Below are 24,893 nucleotides of genomic sequence, written 5' to 3' on the forward strand. Positions count from 1 at the left end.
TTTATCTTTGGACTATAACAGAAGCAGGACAGTAGCAACTCATTGTACGCTCACTCTGTGATGGATAGTATCCCATTTAACAGATGAGACTCAGGCTTAGCCAGGGTAAGTAGCTGGCCACCGCACAACTGACCTCAGAGCCTCTGCAAGGAGGGGAGGCGACAGTGAGAATCCCTGTGGAGCTCTTTGCTTCCTGGCAGAGCACTGGTGCTGATGGAGATGGTCTCTGCTTGCCCGTGCATGTGGCAACCCCAGCCACATGTGCCTCGGGAGCACCTGCCTGATGTGGGTTTAATTTTAATGCCTACCTCAGTTGGCCAGTGCGCTTCTGGGCCTCATCCCTTGTGCTTTGGGTAAGAACTGAGGCCTTTGCTGTGTTTTTCCACATGGGGCATGGGGTAGCTTAGGGGTGCAGAGCACAGCCCCCGTCCCCTCCTGGCAACCCCCACCCCCTCGCACCTCCTGGTTTTTCTGGTATCTCTGGGCCCTCTGAGCTGTGTCAGTGCCATTCATGAGGTCTTGTCTTTTGGAGAAGAAAGCCTTCTTCCCTTTTCTTAACTACAGGTTGATGGGTGCAAAATTGTCTGAGCCTCCCGCCAAATGAAAAAGACGAATGGATGGGCAGATAGAAAAGTATTTCCTATGCAGGGGTTTTGGAGGTAGACCTGGGTTCAAATCTATATAGCTCTGTTTCTGCGGTGCTTGTCTCTGGGCAAATCGCAGCAGATACTGCGGACAGTCTGTCAGACTTGCTGTCCTCTTGTAAAGTGAAGACAGGCCCTGCCCGCCAAAGGGTAAGTAATGCCCAAGGGAGTCGCTGGGTACATCGGAGACACTGAACACAGGCAAGTACATGCCCCCACCCCTGCTTTTCTTGACGGGTGGGGCTGGGGCCAGTTTTCCTCCTGGATGAGTTTGTAGATATTTAACTTTGGTTTTCACAGATGGTATTTTTTCCCAAAGATAGTCTTCGTTTTAGTGTGAGCAGTTACCAGACAACATTGCATAATTTTGCACATTTCTGAAAGCTCCCTGGGGGGAAGTGGGAAGAAATTGGTTGTAGAACAAAATCTCAGGCTTGTAGACGGAAAGACACACTTCTTTAGAAGAAGTGCTAGGGTTGGAACTCCCAACCGGACTTATCACCTGCCTGAACTTCTCCGAATCCCTCTATATTGCAGTGCAGACCAGGGGAGGGAAGGGATCAAAATACAGATTTCTGTGTGTGTGAAATCGCCTAATTTACGAAGCAGTGTTCTTTAAATGTGGAGAACTTACTCAGAGCTAACAGTCACAACCTCCCAGAGACATTACCAGATAGGGAAATACTAATGTGATGAATAACTGAGAAATGCATACCTTATACTCAAATATGTAGGTAAAATGGCATTGGCAGGTAAGCAAGACTGGGCGTCAAACCGTCCTGTTGCTATTTTACATCTCCTACTCTCCCCCCTCATCCCACCCAGCCCCGCTGGCAGGACCCAGGAAAACTTCATACTTCTTCCTTTTGAGAAATACTTATTGACAGGAGGTGTAGCTTTGGTCATGTCCTTTGATCTAGACATTTTTTAACTCTTGGAAATTTATTTACAGATACATGATCATTTTTAATAACAATGTTAGTGAATATATTTATCCAATAGTAATTGTTAGTATCATTAATTAAATGGCATGGGAGAGGCTTAGGAAACATGGTGCATCCACTGAGTCAGACAGCAGAGAGCTGTGGAGATTGACCCTGAAGATGGCAGGGAAGTGGACACGCTTTGTCGTGATGAAGAAAAGGGGCTTTTTTTTTTTTTTCTTGGTCAGCATCGCACAACTAGGAAAGGCACAAAAACTAGAACTTAGGGTAAAATGGGAGGCATTTGTATTGGGGCAATAGGAATGGTTTTGTTTTTGCTTTTCCTATTGTTTTTTTCAATTAAACAGTTAAAAAAAAAGAAGAAGAAGAAGAAAAAGTAGATTGATTTAGCCTGAAGAGTACTTAAACTATTGAGAGCAATCAAGATGTGGAGTGGATCATGGGGCCTCTGTGTACTGCAACCAGCGGCGAGAAGAGGGTTATTTTCTCTCTCGTGCCTTTTTGGAAGGTTCAGAACAGGAGTGTGCAGCTCCTTACCCCAGTCAAGCCCACCCATCATGCTTTTCATGCTCTCAGAGCACAGGAGTCCAGCCCACCAGGACAGAGAAGACGTGTATGAAGTTTTCCTCATTGCAGTCAGTGCCGCAGTAGCTGTGGCTCTGTTCAAGTCCTGGGGTCATCTGTGCGCCACGCTTTTCTCTACCTTAATGCGCCCAATCCACCTGCAAATCCTACAGATGACTTAGGTAACTCTACTACCAAAATGTATATTCTCCTTTCATCATCTTTTCTCTGTCTTGCCCCTTCCAAACTGATATCAGATCACACCATTGGCTTAAGATCCTCTGTGATTAGAACAGGCATCCCCTTTCCTATTGTCATGAAGAATTGATGCTTTTGAGTTGTGGTGCTGGAGAAGACTCTTGAGAGTCCCTTGGACAGCAGGGAGATCAAACCAATCAACGAGAATTTCAGTGGAAGGACTGATGCTGAAGCGCCAACACTTTGGCTACTTGATGCCAAGAGCTGACTCATTGAAAAAGACCCTGATGCTGGAAAAGATTGCGGGCTGGAGGAGAAGCGGGCGACAGAGGGTGAGATGTACGCCCTACAGAGGCGTAGATAAGTACACCATAGATAGCATCACCGACTCAATGGACATGAATCTAAGCAAACTCCGGGAGATAGCGAAGGACAGGGTAGCCTGGTGTGCTGCAGTCCGGGGAGTTGCAAAGGGTTGGACACGACTTAGCGACTGAACAATAACAATGACAGGTGCTGTATGGCTTGGCCCCTTCTTTCCTTTCTTGTCTCATTTCTACTTCCCTCTCCCTCATTCATGGCTGTGTAGGACACCTCCCTAGATCTGACCTCAGATTCCTTCAGGCTTCTCTTGTCCAGCCTTTGTAAAGAGCTCCCTCCCCTCCCCTCCCTGCTGTCACACTGCCTGTCTCCAGACTCTTGTCAGTTCACGAAACACATAGGAAATAGGGTGTCCAGGCAGGGCACTGGGAAACTGGAGCTGGGAATGAGGGGCGAGCAGTTCGTTTCTTCAGTATAGTTTTGAGAAAAATAAAGTGTAAAGTGTTAGGGGATGTGCTGAATATTGAACTTTATTGAATCTCCCAGTAACATTATTGATGTTCCTAAAAGGGAGCACTGTGTCCTTGAACACAACTTTTATGTGTTAGCTGGGTTTTTTTGTTTTTCCTTGACATTGATAATCACCATGGAGAAGTTCAGTTTGCTTGCAGAGATGATAAAACTTAGAACCATTTTTTAAGTACGCCATAATTTATAAGAGTTAGCATCTAAAGAATGCAGGTTCTTTCCTCTTTTCATTTATATGTTATGCTGAATTATAGTAATGCAAATGGATTTTAGTTTTATTCAGCCTTTATTTTAAGCACTTTGAAGTAATAGAGAACTCTAATTTACTCTATGTGGTGTGCTTATAAATGTTTGACAGCTGGCTTTCCAGGAAAAATGCCTTATATGTACATACATGATTATACTCATAGAAAGGATAGGTAGCAGACAGTTTACAAGTAATCATGAAACACAACACTTTATTTTCAGTTCGATGTAGCCAGTTGTTTCACCCAGACTGCTTTGCTTGTATTTTGTTGAAGTTTTGTATCCATAGTCAACTTAAGAGTTTAATTTTGACATGAACATTGACTGATAATTGTTATGTTAGTGAGTGAAGTAATATCTTTGCAAAATCAGATAATAGTTTTCAAATACTGGAAGAATATTTCCTCAGTTGTTTGTGCTGTTCCTACCGGCGGCACACTTTGAAGTTTAATCTGCATAATCAGTATTTCCTTAAGTCTAAATCCCAGGGGCTGGTGAGCTGTTTCTGGACCAGATAGTAAATATTTTCAGTTCAGCTTTGTAGCTCATACCGTCTCTGTCACAACTCCGCCTTTATGCATACCACAGAAGCAGCCACAGATAATTTGTAAACAAACAAACATGGCTGTATTCCATTAAAACTTTATTTACATGGCTGATTTTATGTTATGTGAATTTCACTTCAATAAAAAATATATAAAATGAAACTTTTAAAACTCTTTACGAAAACAGGCAGTGGTCTGGATGCAGCCCAGGACTCTACAGAGGCCACCAACTTGAGAATAAATCAAGCCCTGATTTGTAGTGTTTGCCGGTTTCCATGGTATAAATACTTTCACTGTGTCTGATTTCAAGCTACTAGCATGATGTCACCCAACGTGAAGTTGGGAAGACATGTTGCAGTAGTAGACATGGCCAAGATATGGTAGTCATGAACAAACTCGAAAACCCAGATAATAATGCTGTGCTCAGCGGTGTCCGACTCTTCACTGCCCTGTGGACTGTGGCCCGCCAGGCTCCTCTATCCATAGAATTTCCCAGGCAAGAATACTGGAGTGGGGTGCCATTATCTTCTCCAGGGGATCTTGCCAGCTCAAGGATCTAACCCGCATTAGCAAGTGGATTCCTTACCACTAGCGCCACCTCATTTCAGTTCAGTTCAGTCGCTCAGTCGTGTCTGACTCTGCGACCCCATGAATCGCAGCACGCCAGGCCTCCCTGTCCATCACCAACTCCCAGAGTTCACTCAGACTCAGGTCCATCGAGTCAGTGACGCCATCCAGCCATCTCATCCTCTGTCATCCCCCTTTCCTCCTGCCCCCAATCCCTCCCAGCATCAGAGTCTTTTCCAATGAGTCAACTCTTTGCATGAGCGCCACCTAGGAAGCCCCAAATAATAGTAACTGTGGGGGAAAAATGAGTATTTCATCACCTTTGTTTTCAAATTTAAAAAATCGTTACACTTAAAATTGAGGTATAGTTAATTTATAGTGTTGTTAATTTCAAGTGTACAGCAGAGTGATTTAGTTATATTCAATTTTACACACACACACATACACATATATCCCTTTTCAGATTCTTTTCCGCTATAGATTATTACAGAATATGAGTATAGTTCCCTATGCTATACAGTAGGTCCTTGCTGCTTACCTATTTTATGTCATAGTGTAAATGAATCCCAGACTCCTAATTTATCCCTCCCCTTTTCCCCTTTGGCAACTGTAAGTTTGTTTTCTATGTCTGTGAATTGTTTTTATTCTGTAAATAAATTGATTGGCATCACTTTTTAGATTCCACATACAAATGATATCATGATATTTGTCTCTTTCAGCCTTTTTAACATTGAATCACTTTGCTGAATACCTGAAACTAACACAGCATTGTAAATCAACTAGACATCAATTAAAAACAAAAAAAGCTATCCAAATGAAGATATCCCGTAGAAGTGAAAGGGAGTGCTAAAGTAAATTACGTTACACATTTTTAAACCATAAATTAAGAAGCAATAAAGATTCCACTTAAAAGCTAGTCTTAATGAAATTCTAAAACTTTGTTTAAAAAATGTTAAATCCAGGACATGTGCTATAAAACAGATAGGAACTCAAGTGATCTAGGATAGTAGTCACCCCAGACCCCAGGAATACAACAGAAGTAACGCAGAGGTGACATCCATCCTTGCTGCTCAGAGGAACATCTCAAGTGATATCTATTTTCACCAGAGTGTTTGTCAGAGGAGCTCTGAACTCATTCCTCCCTACTCCCTTAGACACTGTCTCTGTTATGCATGTTGGTGCCTTTGTTTTTCAGGAACTAGAAATAAAGCTTACAAGCACCAACTTGAGCCACACTGCCTGGACTTGATCTGGCTCCGTGACTGTGTGGCCTTGGGCGAGTTACCTAACACCTTGGAGTTTCACTGTGCTTATGCGGAAAATGAGAGGTAGTAGTAATACCTATCTCCCGGGGTGGTTTTGAGGATTCACTGAGTTAATACATGTCATGTCCACCCGACACACAGGCCTGCTTGTGCAGTTTTATCGCTCTTAGCGTCTGCGGTCTACCTGACACTGAGCATAAGTAGAGGTGATTTGTGAGCTGGGTAGAGCTCAAGGATTTGTGACATCTCCTAGTACAGTATTTTTAAAACTGTAATTAGCCACAAAAATACAAATGGAGGTTTCCTACAAAAATCCAGATATGTGACTTTTCTAGAAAATTTAGAATGCTACCAGGCAGGAGATAACTGCCTGCCCACAGCAGCCTTCAGCTGGCAGTCCCAACCACTCCCTTATTGTAGCATTTCTTTAAAAATTTACTTACTTTCTTTTTGGTCTTCGTTGTAGTGACAGGCTTCTCACTGCAGTGGCTTCTCTTGTTGCGGAGCACGGGCTCTAGACACGCAGGCTTCAGTAGTTGTGGCACATGGGCTTAGTTGTTCTGAGGCATGTGGAATCTTCCTGGACCGGGGATTGAACCCGTGTCCCCTGCGTTGGCAGATGGAGTCTCATCCACTGTACCACAAGTGATTGATCATCGCATGTTTTAACAGTGGCTGTGTATAACAGCTGGCTCCCAAGGTTCCTGAGTGCTGGCTGGCGAGAGCTGAATGCAGCACACTCTGGGGTTGAGACCCTACCCCTGTCCTGCTTGGATCTGGGCTGCGGGCCGCAGGCTCCTTGTCCAAGATGGCGTCAGTGCCTTTGCAACTGACTCCTGGGATGGTTCTCTTGGTTGGAGTGTCTTGGAGGCCAGCTATTCTGAAGATGGTTTGGGTCCAGCATTCTGCTCCAGACCCTTTGCTTCCCTGGGTTCTCTCTGGGACTCCAGGCTGGGGTGACCACCTCTCTTGGCCCAGGGCTTGGGAGGAAGCCTTCCTCTAGTGTGTCGCGTTGGTGATTTTCTTCATAGCTTTGCATACAGTCACTTTGTCCTGTTTCCTTGTCAGTCTCCTTTCTTCCCTGCCATGACTGTAAGTCTCTCCAGCTCCCCCTGCTCCCTGAGTTCCTCCTCAGCACAAACACATTTTGATTTTCCTGGTAAATGCTTAGCCACTGAATGAATTCTGGTGTCTTCTCTCTGTGAGCTGCAGCTGTTTCAGTATGCAATCTGAATGGTTTTGGCTCCCACGTCCACGGTTTTCCTGATTTTGGAGACAGCCATTCCATCTCTGTATGCAGGGCACCTTTCTCCTCGGAAGTGGCAGCTTTGTCTTCTGGCTGTGTTCTCCTGGCAGATCTCAGTTACTCTTGATAATCTCACCACTGAGCTGTAAAAATTGCTCTAGGTTTCAGCAAGATTAATGCCATATTTGCTTCTATCCCAGCTGATCTCCCCAGGTAGAGTGACGGTCCCATTGATCCTCACCTGTCTTCTCAGCAGCCTTGGAGTTGGTGGGGGGGGGGGGCGCGGCGGGGGGCAGAGCAGCCTTAGTGCTGGTCCTGGAGAGTTGTGTGCACTGGGTGCTCTCTCCCTTCCTGCTGGTGGAGTCATGGAATAGGTGACGAAGGCAGGAAAAGATAACAGCCCTGACATCTGAGTCCAGTCTGCCAGACAGCTGGGCCTGCCTCTTCAGGACCCTGTGCAGGGTACAGCAGATTTGGCTCTGCTTTCTTCCTCCTCTTTGTAGTGGGGTCATTGCATTGCCCAGGGTGAGAGTGAAAACCAGTTGAGGCAGTACCAGTCGCCATAAAAGTATTTGGACCCCTGGGGCAGAGTTGAACACCTGAATTTATTTCTTAGGGAAAAATGAGATAAGGAAGTTGTGAAGATGATCATTACAACATTGGTTGCAGTAGGAGAGCCCAGAAGGAGATGGGATGCCCAGCAGTGGAGAAAGTCAAGGAAATTATGACGCATAAATGGGATGTTTAGCTGTTAAGATCATTATGAAGAGTATGCAGCAACAGGAAGAAGTGTTCAATGAAAAAAAGAAAAACCAGTATCTGTGATGCAGTTTCAACTACATAATTGTTGCAAACTCTGGATAAGAGCAGGAAAGTCACCCAGAGAAACATTGCCGTGGCCCAGGCTGGTTGTGGCTTGAGGGACTAAGGCAGAACTTAGCCTCTGAGGTCAGACCTGAGCCATATTGTTGTTATCTGCCTCCTGGGGCTGTTGGGGTTCAAGAGTGATGTAGGTAGTGGCCTAGAAGATGTTCTCAGAGGAAAGGAAGACCAGAGTGGGTGGAGGAAAACTCCAGAACTGAGGGTGAGGAGCTTGGGCACCATCAAGCCTCAGGTCCTCATCACTGAGCCTGGTCAGTTATGGGGCTGGATTTAGGCGTGCTCAGACAAAGCAACCGTCACAAGTTGGCTAGAAGGTAAGCTCAGGTTCACCGTATCAGGGTTGAAATCAGGATCCAAAGAAGACATGCCTTAGATTATACAGTGGAGAAAAGACAGCCTCTTCAGTGAGTGGTGCTAGGAAAACTGGACAGCTCCATGTAAAAGAATGAAACTAGAACACCTCCTCACACCATACACAAAATAAACTCAAGATGGATTAAAGAGCTAAATGAAAGGCCAGAAACTATAAAGCTCTTAGAGGAAAACATAGGCAATACACTACTTGACATAAATCACAGCAAAATCCTCTATGACCCACCTCCTAGAATAATGGAAATAAACACAAAAATAAACAAGTGGGACCTAATTAAACTTAAAAGCTTTTGCACAGCAAAGGAAACTATAAACAAGGTGAAAAGACAGCCCTGAGAATGGGGGGAAATAATGGCAAATGAAACAACTGACAAAGAATTAATTTCCAAAATGCAAAGTAGCTCATACAACTCAATACCAGAAAAACAAACAACCCAGTCAAAAAGTGGGCAGAAAACCTAAACGAACATTTCTCCAAGGAAGACGTACAGATGGCTAATAGACACATGAAAAGATGCTCAGTATCACTCATTATTAGAGAAATGCAAATCAAAACTACAGTGAGGTATCGCTTCGTACTAGTCAGATCTGCCCATCGTCAAACAGATGCTGGAGAGGGTGTAGAGAAAAGGATACCTTCTTGCATTGTTGATGGGAATGTAAATTGATACAGCCAGTATTGAGATTCCTTTAAAAACTAGGAATAAAACTACCATGCTGCTGCTGCTGCTGCTGCTGCTAAGTCGCTTCAGTCATGTCTGACTCTGTACAACCCCATAGACAGCAGCCCACCAGGCTCCCCCGTCCCTGGGATTCTCCAGGCAAGAATACTGGAGTGGGTTGCTGTTTCCTTCTCCAAAACTACCATATGACTCAACAATCCCACTACTGGGCATATATCCTGAGGAAACCATATTTGAAAATGACACGTGTACGCCAGTATTTATCCCAGCACTATTTACAATAACTAGGACATGGAAGAAACCCAAGATGTCTATCAACATCTTGAATGGATAAAGAAGTTGTGGCACGTACATTACTCAGCCATAAAAAGGAACACATTTGGGTCAGTTCTAATGAGGTGGATGAACCTGGAGCCTATTATACAGAGTGGAGTAAGTAAGAAAGAGAAAAGTAATACTGTCTATTGATGCATAGGTATGGAATCTAGAAAGATGCTACTGATGAACCTATTTGCAGGGCAGCAGTGGAGACTCAGACATAAAGAACAGACTGTGGACACGTGGCAGGAAGGAGAGGGGGCGCAAATCGGGAGAGTAGCATTGAAACATACATTACCGTATGTAAAATAGACAGCCAGTGGGAATTTGCTGCATGACGCAGGGATCTCAAACCCAGTGCTCTGTGACCACCTAGAGGGGTGAGATGGAGAGGGAGGTGGGGGCGAGGTCAAGAGGGAGGGGACATATGTATACCTATGGCTGATTCATGTTGATGGATGGCGGAAGCCAGCACAGTATTGTATAGCAGTTATCCTTCAATTAAAAACAAATACATTTTTAAAAAAGAACATATGTCTAATGGGGCTAGTGTGAGTGGGTTTATTTGGAGGTGAGAGAAAGGGAGGCTTGCCTGCACCAAGGGTCCTAGCCCACTTCTGTGAGGGCGGGGAGCAGTGGAGTCAGCCGGTGGTGCTTAGAAAGCGTCAGTACCTGTCAGGTGCACAAGTGCCTCTAAGTGCATCCAGAGGTGATGCCTGGGCCCCAGATGCAGCTGTGATGCTGCCTGGGGGTGGGACTACTCAGGCAGTGGAGAAGTGCGGTGAGAGAAGGAAAGGGACTGAGATTGTGCCTTGAAGAGCTCTGAGAGGAGGATGTAGAGGTCTTGAATGCAGAGGGATGTCAGGATCTGCCCAGGGTCCAAGAGATGAGGCAAGGCAGGGCTGAAAGGTCCCCGACTTTGGTGAAAACTTACCTGGGCAGAGCAGTTTGGGTGCGTTGACAGCCTGCATGCTCAATCATGTCTGACTCTTTGCAACCCCATGGACTATAGCCCGCCAAGCTCCTCTGTCCATGGGATTCTCCAGGCAAGAATACTGGAGTGGGTTGCCATGCCCTCCTCCGGGGCATCTTCCCAACCCGGGGATTGAACCTGCATCTCTTCAGTCTCCTGCATTGGCAGGCAGGTTCTTTACCACTAACGCCACCTGGGAGGCCCAGTTAGACCTCTCTCTCAATTTCCGTTTCAGTGTTAATGTAAGTTTTAGTGAAAACTTGTGCTGTTTCTTCACCTAGTTGCCTTGTCAGTTCTGTTTGGTATCCACCTGTAATGGTGGCTACAGAAAAGGGAAGAAATAAACTTTTTTAAAAAGTTTTAAAAAACTGGTTTAAAGTAGTGAGAAAATAATAATAGAAAAATTATATACTGAGGGAAATACAGTAAAAAGCGAAGTCTTCTGTGTTCCCAGTTCTCCTCAGTGTTCTTTGCCTGGTACATTTAAAGCAAGGAAAAGCTGCTGTGGTGCTTCTCCTGGAGCTGGGTCCCACCTTGCCTCAAATGTTTGATGACTGGGATGTCATGTCTCGCTGCAGGGCTGTCCTCTGACATTCAGCCATGGGGTAGGTGCTCATCCTCGGGATCAATTTTACCACCCTTCCCCTGTGGGATGCAGGTGGTTTGGGGTGAGGCAGATGGTGCTGATGGGGTCCACACCAGCCCAGTGGGGACGACTGTTGAGTGGTCAGGCTTTCCCAAGGGTCCCCATCAGGGAAGGTTGGGAGGAAGCAGTTGATTTGGCTTTTGGTAGTAGATGGCTTCGGGAGCCGTCGAGGTCCTCCCCTGCGCCCTAATCTTCTGCCAGCAGCCTTCCGCTCAGCTGCATGTCAGGCAGGGCTACCACCTCGCAGATCTTGCCGTCACTGCATTAGCACACTGGATTGTGGTGTTCGACGTCCCCATTGCTTTAATGTTGCCTTCGCAAAAACCTCACCTGGCTTTCCTTCCCCCTGTTTATGTAATCCTTTGGAATCATTTCATGGTGGCCAAGGTAATTTGGAAAAAATCTTTGTCATTGTGGTAACTTCTAGGACCATTGTGTTTAAAATAGAAGACTCTCCCCAAAGCCATTGGGTCCTACTGACCAACGTGGCAACCCTGGTCATAGCCTTCTGCTGCTCTTGTCCCAGCCTTCCCTCTGCTGGCCACCCAGGCATGGTGCTTTTCCTCTTGTCTTCCATGGGGCTGTGTGTGAGCGGCACTGAGAGTCACCTCCCTGTTCCCTGTGACCCTTGTGGGGCGGCTGGTGCAGGTGACAGCTGGCAACAGGAAAGGCCTGTTTGCTTTCCAGATGCTAACTTGGTGACTGCAGATCCCCGCTTGCTACAGAGGGAGACCCCTGAGAGGTTTATAACATTGGCTTAACACAGTGCCAGCTGTTGAGGACAGTAAGGTGGGACTTCATTTATCTATCTGTCCTTCATTCACTCACGCTTGAGAGTAGTAAGGGTCTAGCTCAGCTGTCTCGGGGGAGGGGGAGGGCAGGATTTCAGACATTTTCATGCCCAGGAGCTTAATACATTGGAGAAGACTGAAGAGTGAGGGGGAGAAAGAAGCTGTCAGATGCTCAGAGGCTGTTTTCTCGTCAGGAGGATGGAAATAGGTTATCACTCACACCACCTGTTGGAGAGGAGAACAGACTGCTGTTTACCTAAGACGTTCTGTAGATGTTTGTGGCCACTGGCCTTTCCCATGTGAGGACAGGAGTTTGGCTCCCTTGCCAGGGTCTCCAGTTGAAGGATGACAGAACCCCACAGGCAGGCTGAGGAGAGCACGTGTCCTGAAGCTCAGTCCCGGGGAGCTAGTGAGCCTGTCATTTCACAACCTGTAAGACACCGGCACCCAGCTCCAGCCACAGCGCGTTTGCTGCGCCTTTTCCCGGCCCGCAGGCAGGCTGTGCAGTCTGCTGGTGCACAGGTGTTGCAGGGCAAGCAGAATGGGTGGGGTGGGGGGGGGCACAGCGCATATGGATTGAGATAATGCCTAGGCAGACTGGAGCGCAGTCTGTTATGAGGAGTGCATCATACACACGTGCCTTTGTCACACAGGCCTTATGATACCCGTGAGAGGCCTGGGCATGACAGCCTTCTTCATTTTCCTAAAGGGAGAAGGGCCTTCATGCTGCGCCCTCCACCCCAGGGGGAGCTAACCTCCAACAAAGAAGCCTGCCTTCTCTTGCCTCCCGCCCTCTCCTTTTTTTCCAGGACCTGTTGCATCTGTCATCTGCCTCCATAGTCATTTCACAAATTTATTGAGGTATAATTGACATATAATAAACTGTGCACACTTAAAGTACCCAATCGGATATATTTTGATCTGTGAATACACTTGAAAAATCATCATCACAATCATGGTATTAAACATATTTCCAAAAGTTTTTCTTGTCCCATTGTAATCTTCCCTTCAGCCCACCCCCATCCCTAGGCAACTGCTAATCTATAGTCAGTGTAGATTAATCTGCCTTTGCTAGAATTTTGTAAAATCATGTACTCTTTTTTTTTTTTAATCTAGGCTCTTCTTTCCTTCTTATTTTGAGATTCATGCATGTTGTGTATATCAATAGTTTGTTCTTTTTTGTTGCTAAGTAATGTTTCATTTTATGAGTATCCTAAAATTTATCATACATGTGTTGATGGACTTTTGGGTTGCTTAATAATCTGTCAGAATGTCTTCCGAGGTGATTATACCATTTTATACTGCCACCCCACCCACCAGCAGTGTATGAGAGTATCAGTTGTCCCACACTTTGGTGATCACTTGGTATGGTCAGTCTTTTTAGCTTTAGCTATTTTAATAGGTGTATAGTGATATCTCACGATGGTTTTAATTTGAATTTGTCAGGAAGAGCTGCTGAAGGAGGGGTAGGCTATTCTTGGGCTTCTCTTGTGGCTCAGCTGGCAAAGAATCCGCCTGCAATGCGGGAGACCTGGGTTGGGAAGATCCCCTGGAGAAGGGAAGGCTACCCACTGCTGTATTCCGGCCTGAATTCCATGGACTGTATAGTCCATGGGGTCGCAGAGTCGGACACAACTGAGCGACTTTCACTATGACTAATAAGGTTGAGTATCTCTTGAAGTATTTGTGTTTGCCATGCATATCTCTTTGGTGAAAGATTTGAATATCTGTTCACATCATTTGCCCATTTCCTCCCTCCCTTGGGTTCTTTGTGTAATTATTGAAAGAGGTGTTTATATATTCTAGAGACAAGTCCTTTCTTAGATACATGATTTGTGTATCTTTTCTCCCAGTCTGTGACTTGCCTTTTCATTTTCATAGCAGTGTCATGTTTTGAAGAGCAAATTATTTTCAATTTTGATGAAATTCAGTTTGTTTTCTCTGTAGTTTGTGCTTTTTGTGTATTATTACTAAAATCTTTGCCTTTTAAACCCAAAGTCACTAAGATTTTCCTGTTTTCTTCTGTAGAAAAGACGACATTCTGTAGTTTCACTCTTAGGTTTATGATCTATTTTGTGTTAATTTTTGTGTATCTTGTGAGATAGAGGTCAAGGTTTGATGTTTTCTTTCAGTGTTGTTTTTTGCCTATGGCTACCCAGTTACTCCAGCATTGTTTGTTGAAAGATTACTCATTCACTCCTGAATTGCCTTACCATCTTTGTTAAGCGTCGGCTGGCTGCCCACGTGTGGGTTTGTTAAAGGACTGTCCTGTCCCATTGATCTGGTCAGTTTGTCTTTGCACCAGTACCACGCTTGTAATACGGGCTTCCAGTTTTCTTTTTTTCCAAGTTTGTTACCTTTCTAGGAACTCTGTGTTTCCGTATAAATTTTAGAATCAAGTTGTCAATCTCTCCCAAAGACCCTGCTGGAATTCCATTTGGAATTGCATTGAATCTATAGATCAGTTTGGGGGAGAGCTGACATCTTAACAATATCAACTCTTCCAAGCTATTGTCTTGGTATATCTTTCCATTGGGCTTCACTGGTGGCTCAGTGGTAAATAATTTGCCTGCTGATGCTGGAGACGCGTGTTGGATCCCTGGGTCAGGAAGATCCCCAGGAGTAGGAAATGGCAGCCCACCCCAGTATTCTTGCTTTGGAAATCCCATGGACAGAAGAGCCTGGCAGGCTGCAGTCCATGGAGGTCACAAGAGTCAGGCACGACTTAGCGACTAGACAGCAGCCATCTTTGCATTAACGGATGCCCCTCTTAATGTCTCTCAGCCCTGTTTTGTAGTTTTCAGTGTTGAGGCCTTTTGTCAAATTTATCTGTAAGTTCTTCATACTTTTAATTGCTGTTGTAAATAGAATTGGTTTAAAATTTTTCAATTTCTGAATGTTTGTTGCTTGCGTATAGGAATATCATAGAATTTTATATTGAACTTATATCTTACAGCCTTGTTAAACTCACTTTTTTTGTAGAATTTGTGTTAAGATTTTCCATATAGACTGTTCTGTTATTTATGAATAAAGACAGCTTTACTTCTCGTTTTCCAATCTAGATGGATTTTTCTTCCTCCCTCCCTCCCTCTTTTTCTTTCTTCCTTTTCTTTCCCTTGCCTTATTGAACTACGTGGAATCTCCTGACAAAAATGAGTGGAAGTGGTGACACACATCCTTGGTTTTGTGCCTTTTCCTGGGGGAAAGCATTCGACTCTTCGCCACCAGGTGTGATGTTTGCTGTGGGTGTTGCTGGGCCAAGGAAGTTCTCTTCTGTTCCTGGCTTGCTGAGAGTTTTCATCAGGAATGGATGTTCAATTTTGTCAATTTTTTTTTCTACATCTGTTGAAATGATCATGGGCTTTTCCTTTTTAGAAAAGGATTACATTGGTTTTTGAATGTTAATCTGCCTTCCCCACTTTAATTTTTAGTCTTTGTTTTCTGTCTTCATTCCTGGTGTAGGCATGTGGAATTTCCCTTATCTGATTTGTTGCACTGTCCTCCCTTGAGCCAGCTCTCTGTTCCTGGCATCAATACGACTTGCTGGTGGCCCATTGAGTGGAGGCAGACATGGGCTAACTGCACAGGATTAGAAGGTTAGGTTAGTATTGAAACTGTGGCCAGGTGTATAACGGGCACCCTGGCTTCCTCGTTGGGGAAGTGGCATAACACCTCCTCTGGAGGTCTGTGTTCTTAGGAGAGAACCTAAGTGGTAGGAGCCAGAGGCCCACCTAACCGGGGTGCCAGCTGGTGATGCCCAGGTAGTGGTTACTGCCTGCCTGCCTCTCTTCAGTAACTGAAGAGCTTGCTCCTTCCTGGGAACACTGGCCTGCTCAGTGCTCCTGCTGTAGAGCCTTCAGAATGCCCTTGCTTTCCCCGGACTGGCCTCTGCCCGGGGTGGGAGTGGTGTGGATGCCTTTCTCTGTGAGCTGTGAAACATAGCACATGCTGGGTATCTCAGAGGCAGCCTGGGCTCCTGGTCCACGTTCTCAGACCTTGTTCTATGGGACCCTCAGAGGGTCTTTGCCCCCCATATGGGGGGCAAGGGGCTGGCTTGACAGTACCTCTCCCTCCTCTTCAACTCCAGTAGCTCTGGCATCTGTTTCTAGGATGGGATGGCTTCTCAGACCAGTTTTTCCTAAAAGTATAGCATATACCCAGAAAAGTGCGTAAGTTCTAAGTTTATATCTCAGTGCGTGTTTGTGAAGTGAACATACCCCAGTAACTCCCACCAAGGTCATGGAATAGAGCTTCTCCCCAGAAGCCATTCTTCTTCCCTCTCCTAGCCTCTCCCCACCCCCAATTCCCCTGACTTCTGTCACCATGGACAAATTTTGCCAGCTTTTGAGCTTCCAGTCTTTCATTCGACTTGTTTTGAGGTTTTATCTTCGATGTTATGTATAGCAGTACTGTCTTCATTTGACATTGAACAGCTGGATCGTGACTTCATCATCTGTTTAGTGTTGGTGGCCATGTGGATGGTTTTCAGATGGGACTGTTCTGAATACGGCCGCCCTGACCATTCTCGACATGTATGCGCTCAGGTTTCTGTTGGTCCCTACCCCAGAGTAGGATTTGCTGGGTCCTGGGGTGTGAATGTTCATCCTTACATGGTGTTTGATACCATGCACAGACTTCCCTTCCTGCTCCACGTGATGATGTCCTTGGTTTTCTCCACAGCGGCTGTTGCAGGAATGCCTCCCCTGTTGCAGGAATGCCCACTGAGAAAGTCCCCACACCCACTGCTGGTCTTCTGGTTCCACACAAAGCTCAGGGCAGCAGGTGGGGGAAAGAGGTGGCCTTGAACCTGACCCCTCTCAAGTGTAGTCCCATGACGGCTCCGTGGTGATCCCCTTTCTTGAGTGCTTACTGTGAGCCAGTCAGGCCAGGTCCTGGGTGTTCATGTGTGTCTCCTGTTCCCCTCCCAGGAGCCTGTAGAACACTTCTGTCATCCTCCCACTTCGTGGCTGAAGGAATGACTGAGTGAGCTAGGTGGGTGGGCTCGGAGCTCTCTGCTCACCTCCTGTGTGCAGTGTTCGCTCATGCTTTTTGCCCTGGAGTGTGTGGTGCAGCCCATTAGGCTGTGTCCTGCCTGGTGGCTGTTGTATCACGTAGGACAGGCTCACCCAACCCTCAGTTACCTTTAGGGCCTGGTGAGTTTGCAGATCTCAGATCCTGTTCTGTGGAAGGAGACGAGGGCTCCTCTATACCTAACCTGTGACTTGCCAAGTGATGTATCTGCTGTGGCACTGGCAGTTCCTGTTACTCTGCTCTCAGAACAGACATGGTGACCCCGTGTGGAGTACCCAGGAAGGTGAGGGCTGCGTGTCTGTCGCATGTCCGTGACTCACCCTCAGTGCTTACCCCAGGCAGCCTGGTCGTCAGCGGTGCAGCCTCAGGTTCTGGGGCTAGTTTGGGCTTGAGGCCCTCTGAGAAGGGGTACGGCCTTGGCTTTCTTCTCCATAGTCCTTCAGATGTCGTAAAGGAGCCTGCTGGGTGTTGCCACCATGGTGTTCCTGGCGGCTCAGTTCAGCCTCAGTTGCAGTGCCTCACCTGTTGCTTCTGTCCTTGCCTTCGGCCATTTCTACCCATGCCTCAACACTGGGCCGTAACCAGCCCTTCCTATTATCTCCCTGGCCTGTGTTTGGTGCCTTGTTGAGGGAAATTTTAGGCTCTCCCCTGTTCTCAGGACTCCCATAGCAGCCCAAGTGAGCAGACTGGCAGACTCTTGGCATGCCACATTGGGCACTGTGCTGTCTTGAAAGGATCTTAGAAACCACAGAATGGCCTGGTGGGCAGTGGATAGGACCAGCTTGGCCTGACCCCCGTGGGCACAGTCTCCCTAGAGGGTAGTCAGCGTGCCTCAATGTCTACAGATGATCTGTGAATTTCCCAACATTCCACGCAGGCTTCCTGACTCCTGGAAGGAGAGCTGGGCTCGGGTTGGTGGCTGGTCTTGCTTCAAGTCTTGGTTGGGCCGGCACTGGAAGCCAGGTCCGGCCCGGCTGCTTCTCTGCCCGGCCCGAGTGCCAGGAGGGTTCACTGCAGTGCGGGAGTGCCCTGCCGTCCCCTTGCGGCTTCACTCAGCCTTCTCTCGGAGGCTGGCCCCATCGCTTCCTGAAAAGCTGGCTGGTTCTCATTTGGGGTTGCCGGTATTCTGGGTGTATGTGGGCCGAGCACTGTGTGCCCCTCCCACGGGCATCGGACGTTTCGTCTTACACAGCTGGTATTCTTACTGGCTGTTTCCATGAGAGCACGGCTGGGAGGGAGGAACCCACATGGTGTGCTGTATGTTGTCACAGGCACTGACAACCGGACCCTTCTGCAAGCATGGATGCAGATAGAAAACACTCTGCTTGGCTTTCTGACTTTGCAACTGCAAACTGTAGGAATGAACCAACTCCCAGATACGACACATTGAGAGCTCTTACACTCTCTGAAAGGGCCAAGTTACAACAGGAATTGTGCGTTGACCTGATTCAGAGGTCAGGAGAGCTGAAGCTTGTGGTTTTGTTGGGAAGCGCTGCTGGGACAGCTGAGAGAAGGGCTTGAGGGCCAGCACTGTGGAGAGAAGTGCTGGTCTCCCCCCCGTCCCCCGCTTTGTCTGCAAGCCTCTCTCACCTCCGCAAGCCTCTCACAGAGGTCCCCTGGTTGGCCGCCGTTCATGGTAGCGGCCCTGGGCTCCCTCTTCCTGGGCTGCTCATGAGGTGCAGGCAGTGTTCTCTGCCGGCTTCCTGGGCCAAGTCGCAGCTGCAGTCGGCTGCTCTGGCCACGGGTGCTCTGTGGGCTGTGAGTGTACAGCAGGCAGGGCCACGCAGGCAGCGGCCACCCTCCAGCTGTGGACGCTCCCGGGGAGCAGATGGGCCCCACTGATGAGGAAGTGCTTTTGTGCTTTTGCAAGTGGTGAGCTTGGCGACTGCGGCTGAGACACAGCCCCCGCCCCAGTGTCGCTCTTCCTCTCAGCAGCCGTGAATGAGAGTGACTTAGCTCCTGTGGGTGTGAGGTTCCCATGGGGTCCTGGCAGAAGGAGGCGCCTTTGAAAGCCAGGCAGGGCGCTGACAGGGCATCTGCCTGAGGAAGGTTCCCCTGGCGCCTGCCTGGCTGTGGGACAGAGCAAGGCAGAGCGGGGCCAGGAGGCTGCACCTTGCAGAGCTGAGAGGTAGACTCAAGGCACATCGACTTGTTTTCCTCACTCGGGAAAGTCGGGTGGGACACACGCTGGTCACCACCAGGCTCACCTCTTGCACTGACTTGTGGTAGAGGCAGTTTGAGTCACAGAACGGCACCCGTTTTGGGAACGTGTAAAGTTCATCAGAAGCGGGAAGACTTGCTGTGGCTGAAGAGTGAGGCTGGGACCAAATCACAGACACACACTCGCCTGGCAAAGCCCCTTTCACCAGCGTGCACACCCTCAGCAAACACGACTGACACCTGCCATGGGGCTGGCAGGGCATGGTGACTCAGCCAAGGATGACCTTAGAATGCTCAGCACGTCAAAAAGCTCGAGGTTTGCTTGCTTCTGGGTGCCATCTGTGTCGTGTTTTGGTTTGGAAGGACAGCTTGCTTGCTGATGAACAGTTCCAAAGCCTTTTGAGCTAATTGGTTTTTGTAAATTCTAGTCTAGACTATTCTGCTTAAAAAAAAAAAAAAAAGTGTGACTTCCACATGGCTGGTTTTAAAGTGAACTAGCTTTTACCACTGACCTGGTGGGCTTTAAGCCCCTGAAGGAGTTGGTGTGGGCTGTGCTGCATAGGTGCAGGGCCACAGTGTGCTCACGGGCTGGCTAGACAGGCGGGGTGAGTCCCACCTCAGTGTGTGTCATTTCAGGCCCTGGCAGGGAGACTGCAGTGCCTTTGTCATTTACCAAGTGGTCTGCAGCTCAGGGCAAGCACTGGGGATGGGCTGAAGGCCCTGCTGTTGGAGACCTCTCAGCTCTAGAGCACCCTAGGTGGGAGACAGAGGCAGCCCAGAGACCATCATCCATTGGTGCTCTGGGCACGAAGCCACCCTGTGTGGCTACCAGGAACTCTGTAACCTGTCCATTTTCCCACTGTGGCAGGTTGATGAGAGTATGTGGATGGGAGGCTGTCACCAGCCTGGTGGTGTCTGGGAGCCCCCCCAGTAAAGCACCAGCTGGGCTGTGTATGGTGGGCAGGCCCCGTGCCAGGCTAGTGTAAAGCCACTCTCCTCCATCTTCAGCTGCATGGTGAGCACTAGGCTTCTGTTGCCTTTCTGGACCCTCAGATTTCTTATCTGTAAAGTGGAGTTTCAAGAAAGAGAAGCTAGAGACTTCGGTGCCTGCAGGAACCCAACAAGGAGTGGTCCTGTGAGAGTCAGGCTGAAATGCCTTACTAGCTTACTCTAGTGCCTTTGGGTCTCACCAGTTCTTGAACTTGGGGAGTACAGGGTTTCCCCTTTGCCACCAGGGCTGCACACGTCTAGCTGCACTGCCAAGAGATTGGGGATTTCGAGTGGAGTGGGAACCGTTGATGCGTGGAGAAAAGGGAGCAGTGAGCGGATAGACGCCAAAGAAGTCTCAGTTCCTTGTTTCACATCAGGGCTGGAAATCCCCCACAGGGCGGTAATTATTCAGGGCCTGAGGTTTACCTACCTCTGCCCTGAATTACTGCTAGCAGGAGGCTGAGCAGTGGTGGATCTGCCCCCTTGGGCTGGCCCCACCTCCGCACATGGATCCAGATGCAGAGCAGTGACCCAGCCGCAGAACAGCTCTCAGACATGTGCCGAGGAGGTAGTGACATCCTGCACTAGATGGTCTGAACTCTGACCCAGCTGCTTGTGAGGGCCGCCGCCCTCCCCTGGTCCTGTCACTTGTGGGCAGCCAGTGCCCCTTCCTCCTCCTCATTCACTGTGAGTCACGCAGCAAATGTGGGTTAGACTGGCTGCGGTCGTGACCTAGCACTCGATGTGGGGCTCTCCAGAGGGAGGCCTGGCTGCTTCCCCCGTGCTCTTGGTCCTCTCCCGACGGGAGGTCCGCATAAGAACCCTGGGGTCTGGTGCTGGTAAGGAGGGTCCCCTCCTCGCTTGCCAGCATGTGCCCTGGGGCGTCCCTGAGGTGTAAATGGGGATGTGTTTGGGAAGGGTTCTTTCTCTCCCTGCCTGAGCCCGGCTGGGAGGAACCCAGTTTAGGGGGCTGCTTCCCCTCCTTTCTGCCTGGGATGGATATTGGTTCACTTTCCTGTCTGACCATGGATACCCAGTTATCCCTCGTGAATCATGAGTCTAGAATCTGCAAGCCCTTGGTGCAGTAGAGGAGAAGGCAGTTCCACCCTTGGTCACCAAGTGACCGTGCTCACCTGGGCCTCGCCCAGGGCTGCCCGCTGACTCCCACGGACTTCCGGCCCTGCCTCTGCTCCTCGGAGTGCTCCGCTGCTGCCTGGCCCACCTCGCCTGATGCCTGCCTCTCCAGAGGAGCCCTCCCTGCTCCTGACACTGCTCCTTGGCGCCTGCCCTGGGGACACTTAGGCATCCCCATGCACAGGGGCAGACATCATCACCTGGAAGGATATTTACTTGCAATAAAGAGGCCAATCAAATAATGAAAATATGTGGGCTGGGACAGTGAACAACTTACAGGAAAAGTCGACATTAGTAGAAAGGGTAGGTAGCACTTGGCTTCATTCATTATTAAGGAAATAAAGATGAATCTGTAGCTGTTGAAGGAGTCCTAATGATAAGATGAGGCTGCAAGTGTTCAGACGTCCCTTGCATGTGAATTCTGCTCCTTTTGGGAAAGCTGTTTGGCAAGTGGTTTTGAGAGGTGGTTTTTTGTTTAGTAGTTTTGTTTTGGTTTCATTCCATGGCAATGAATTCCAGGGGAGATATCCAAAGGCCATGTATGTGCCAGGCTCTTCCTGAGAGCAGGAGGCTGTGAATGACCCTTGGGCTCTCTGGCCTGTAGAGCTGCCCCAAAGTCCCCCTTGGGGTCAGCGTCTGGGAGTGGCTCAGAGGCTTCCTTCCTGCGCAACAGTGGCATACTGTCTCTGCTGTGATGGTGGGTGAATGTATTTTTGGACAGACAGGTGCCAGGCAGGACCTAAAAACAGGGTGGTCTGTTAGGGTAGCGGGAGCAGTTTGGCTCCCACCGTGGCTAAGGTTAATGGAAGGCCGTTGTGTAGTCAGCCTGCTTTCCCCAGGTCTGCTCTTCCTGCTGGCATCCTGGCTCACGCCAAGGTCTTTGCTCTGGACTTCTCTCCCCTCTCCAGGGCTTTGATACCATCTCACCTTCTCTGGATGTGTTGAGGCTTCTGCTGTCCACCTTGGAGGCCCAGCTTAGATACTGCTCTCACCACAGGCACCCCTGGCCTGCCTTCTACCTGACGCCTACCTCCCTCCCTGCCCCAGCAGTCCTGTACTGGGTTTTTTTCACAGGCCTGGAGCCTGGCTAGAAGCCTCCCCTTGGCTATATCTGAGCCTTGGCGTCTCTGCTGTGCATTGGGCCCTCTCGTTGAGGGTGGAGGCAAGGGCTGCAGGCTGCTAGGCTATTACTGTCTGCTGGATCTGAGGCTGGAAGCCCAACCTCGCACTGCATAGAGCCCAGGACACCTGCCTGTTAGCTGTGGTGAGGGCAGAACTTGGCCTGCTCCCTGGTCCTTAGGGCTTGATTGCCTCCAGATGCCCAGATAATGCTCCCTACACAGGCTCAGTGCCCTTGCTAGCATGGCTGAAGCAGGGGAACCAGAGGGATGAGCCCTCGGGCGGCCCTGAACTTGAGGAAGGCAGCAGACAGTGCTCTCCACAGCGCGGAGAGCCTGAGCGCCTCCTCAAAGCCGAAAGCCTCTTTGGATACCCGCCTGAGTGTAGGGGCTGCTCGGCTGTGACGGTGGGGTGACAGGCCTTTCCCCAGCCCCACCCTATGCAGCTTCCAGGAGGGTCTCTGGCTGTGCGAGGGTCTACAGTGCCAGCTTGCTCCAACCCCCAGGGTTGCTCGGGTGTTCTGGCTCCCCCTCCTATCTGGCAGCAGGACAGCGTCTGCCCAAGGACAAGGACACTCTGTGCCACTGGGCTCGCTCTGTGGGCACTGCTGGTTCAGGAGTGTGTAGGGACCCAGGGCTCTAAATATACCAGGGTGAGGTCACTGGGGTGGAGAGAGGCCATGTGGCAAGCCCAGGACCCTGTCAGGGCCAGAAGCCTAGGGCTGGGGACAGGGAGCAGGTGGCCTTGTTCCTGTGGGACCAGCCTCCTCACTGCCTGGTTTGTCAGGATATTTTCTTAGACATCATTGCTTTGGGGCTCCAAAAAAATCTTTGTCTACCCCAGGGTTGCAGAGATAGTCTCCTGTTTATTCTAGAAGCCTTAGAGTTTTTGCTTTCACATTTAGATCTGGGGTTCATTTTAATTTTTGAGTATGCTGTGATGCTTAGTGTAGTTGGAATCAACCCAGTGTGTATCTCCTGTGACTTTTCATCCACCGTGGTTTGAAGTTCATCTTGTTGATGTACTGAAGCTGCAGTGTGCTCATTTCTAGAGCTCTTGAATTTCTTAGTCTGTTCAGCTTTTGGACTACAGTGATGTCATTACAACATACGGCCACATGACCCACTCCTTTACATCACATTCATAAAATGTGATGTAATAATAGCTAACACCTTCCACTTGAGGTTGTGATAATTCAGTGGAGTGGTGCTGTATGGAAACAGACCTTGGTAGAACAGGGCCTGGCTCATAGCACGTGTCATCCGAGGTATAGAATTGCTTGGTCACAAGACACACAAGTGTTTGATTTGACCAGACACAGCCCAGTGCTCCCCAGAGTTGGCCGCACCCCAGAACTACCTGGTGTTGTCAGATGCCATTTCCAGCAGTCTGGTGTGTATTCATTGCAGCCGCTTGTGGGTTCGGTCTGCCTCGCCTGATGGCCAGGAGAGTTGAGCACTGCTGCACGATCTTTTGTCATGCCCAGTCCCCATTCGTGTCTCCCCGCCCTTGTTCTCTGTGGGCTCAAACACATACCGGGGGGGCCTGTGGCATTGATCTCCTCCCACTTTGTGACTTCTGCTCTCCTTGTGATGTCTTTAGATGAACTCTATAAAGATCTTGTTAATGCAACTAAGTTGATTAGATTATTATGCACAGCTGTTTTAAACGTGGCGAATTTTATTCAATAAGTCAACCTCCTGTCAGATGTCAGACTTAAGTGCATTTCCCACATCAAGAGTGAATCTTGTTTCATAAATGTGAATTTCAGTTGTGCGCAGCCACTTGGGCAGATGGGTGTGTCCGTGGACAGACTCAGTCACCTATTCACCGTGCACTGGAGGAGGCAGATGGGAGGGTGCGCACTAGGTGTCGTGTTGGCCCCTGGGAGCAGGTAGGAGGCCACAGGAGGTGGGTCTCTGGTGATGCTGGCCCCACTGGCTCTTGGGAAAGGGAGAAGTGCCTAGGGTCTGACAGTGGCTCTTGTTTTACAGATCCGGAACATGGTGGCGGTGCAGGAAGTCATCTCCAGCCTGGAGAAATACCCCATTACCAAAGAGGCACTGGAGGTGAGCGTTCCAGGTCTGAGCACTAGGGCGGGCAGTGAGGGCGGGGCCTGGGCTGCCCCAACCCTGGGCTTTCCTGACTTCTTAGAGCCTCAGAGACTTTGCTCACTGGCCCAGCAAGGCCTTAAAGGGAAGAGTGAGGGGGGCATGCCCTCCTGGCCTGCACTGTGCCAGTCCACAGCACACAGGCACTGCAGGAAATACGAGGCTTTAGTTCAGAGCTGAGGCCCCTTTCTCTGCAGGAGGCCCTGCACACTGCAGTGCGCAGCAGGGCTTCCAGTGAGTGATGCTGGCTCGAGGTCCCGTGTGCTGTTGCCTTTGCCACAGTGTACTCTCACCTAGAAATCTCCTCTGGCAAAGTGTCCTCGCGGTGGCTGTGAATGGTCCGCAGCCTTCAGGAGTTGGGAACCTGTGAGATGATGCTTCTGAGAATGCCCTGTCTGTCCCATGGACTGTAAGATCTGAGGACTTGGGTTTGAGAATTTAAATGTCACAAGGGACCCAAAATCTTGATAGGTTTTGTGTCTGGGAGACCCGTGGTTTAGGGGGCCTGTGGGGTCATTACAAAGATATGGAGCCCTTCCCCCAGCTCCATGGGAAGCTCCATTTCTGCCCAGCTCTCTTTTCACGGGGTGTCCCTGTCCTAAAAGCGTGTCATTG

General features: G+C 48.9%; 1 protein-coding gene across 4 annotated transcripts in view; it reads left to right on the plus strand.

Annotated features, from left to right (window-relative positions):
- Positions 1-24,893, plus strand: part of MED26 (mediator complex subunit 26) — a 40,238-nt gene that overhangs the window by 12,604 nt on the left and 2,741 nt on the right. For 3 of the 4 annotated variants that reach the window (XM_061421720.1, XM_061421721.1, XM_061421724.1), the window contains exon 2: positions 24,162-24,236. In XM_061421720.1, the coding sequence (XP_061277704.1) occupies positions 24,162-24,236 (75 nt within the window). Of the gene's footprint in view, positions 1-5,752; positions 5,886-24,161; positions 24,237-24,893 lie in introns of all 4 variants that reach the window. The other variant, XM_061421722.1, reaches the window with a different exon arrangement.

The sequence above is a fragment of the Bos javanicus genome, chromosome 7 (assembly GCF_032452875.1).
Source record: "Bos javanicus breed banteng chromosome 7, ARS-OSU_banteng_1.0, whole genome shotgun sequence".
NCBI classification, from domain to species: Eukaryota; Metazoa; Chordata; class Mammalia; order Artiodactyla; family Bovidae; genus Bos; species Bos javanicus.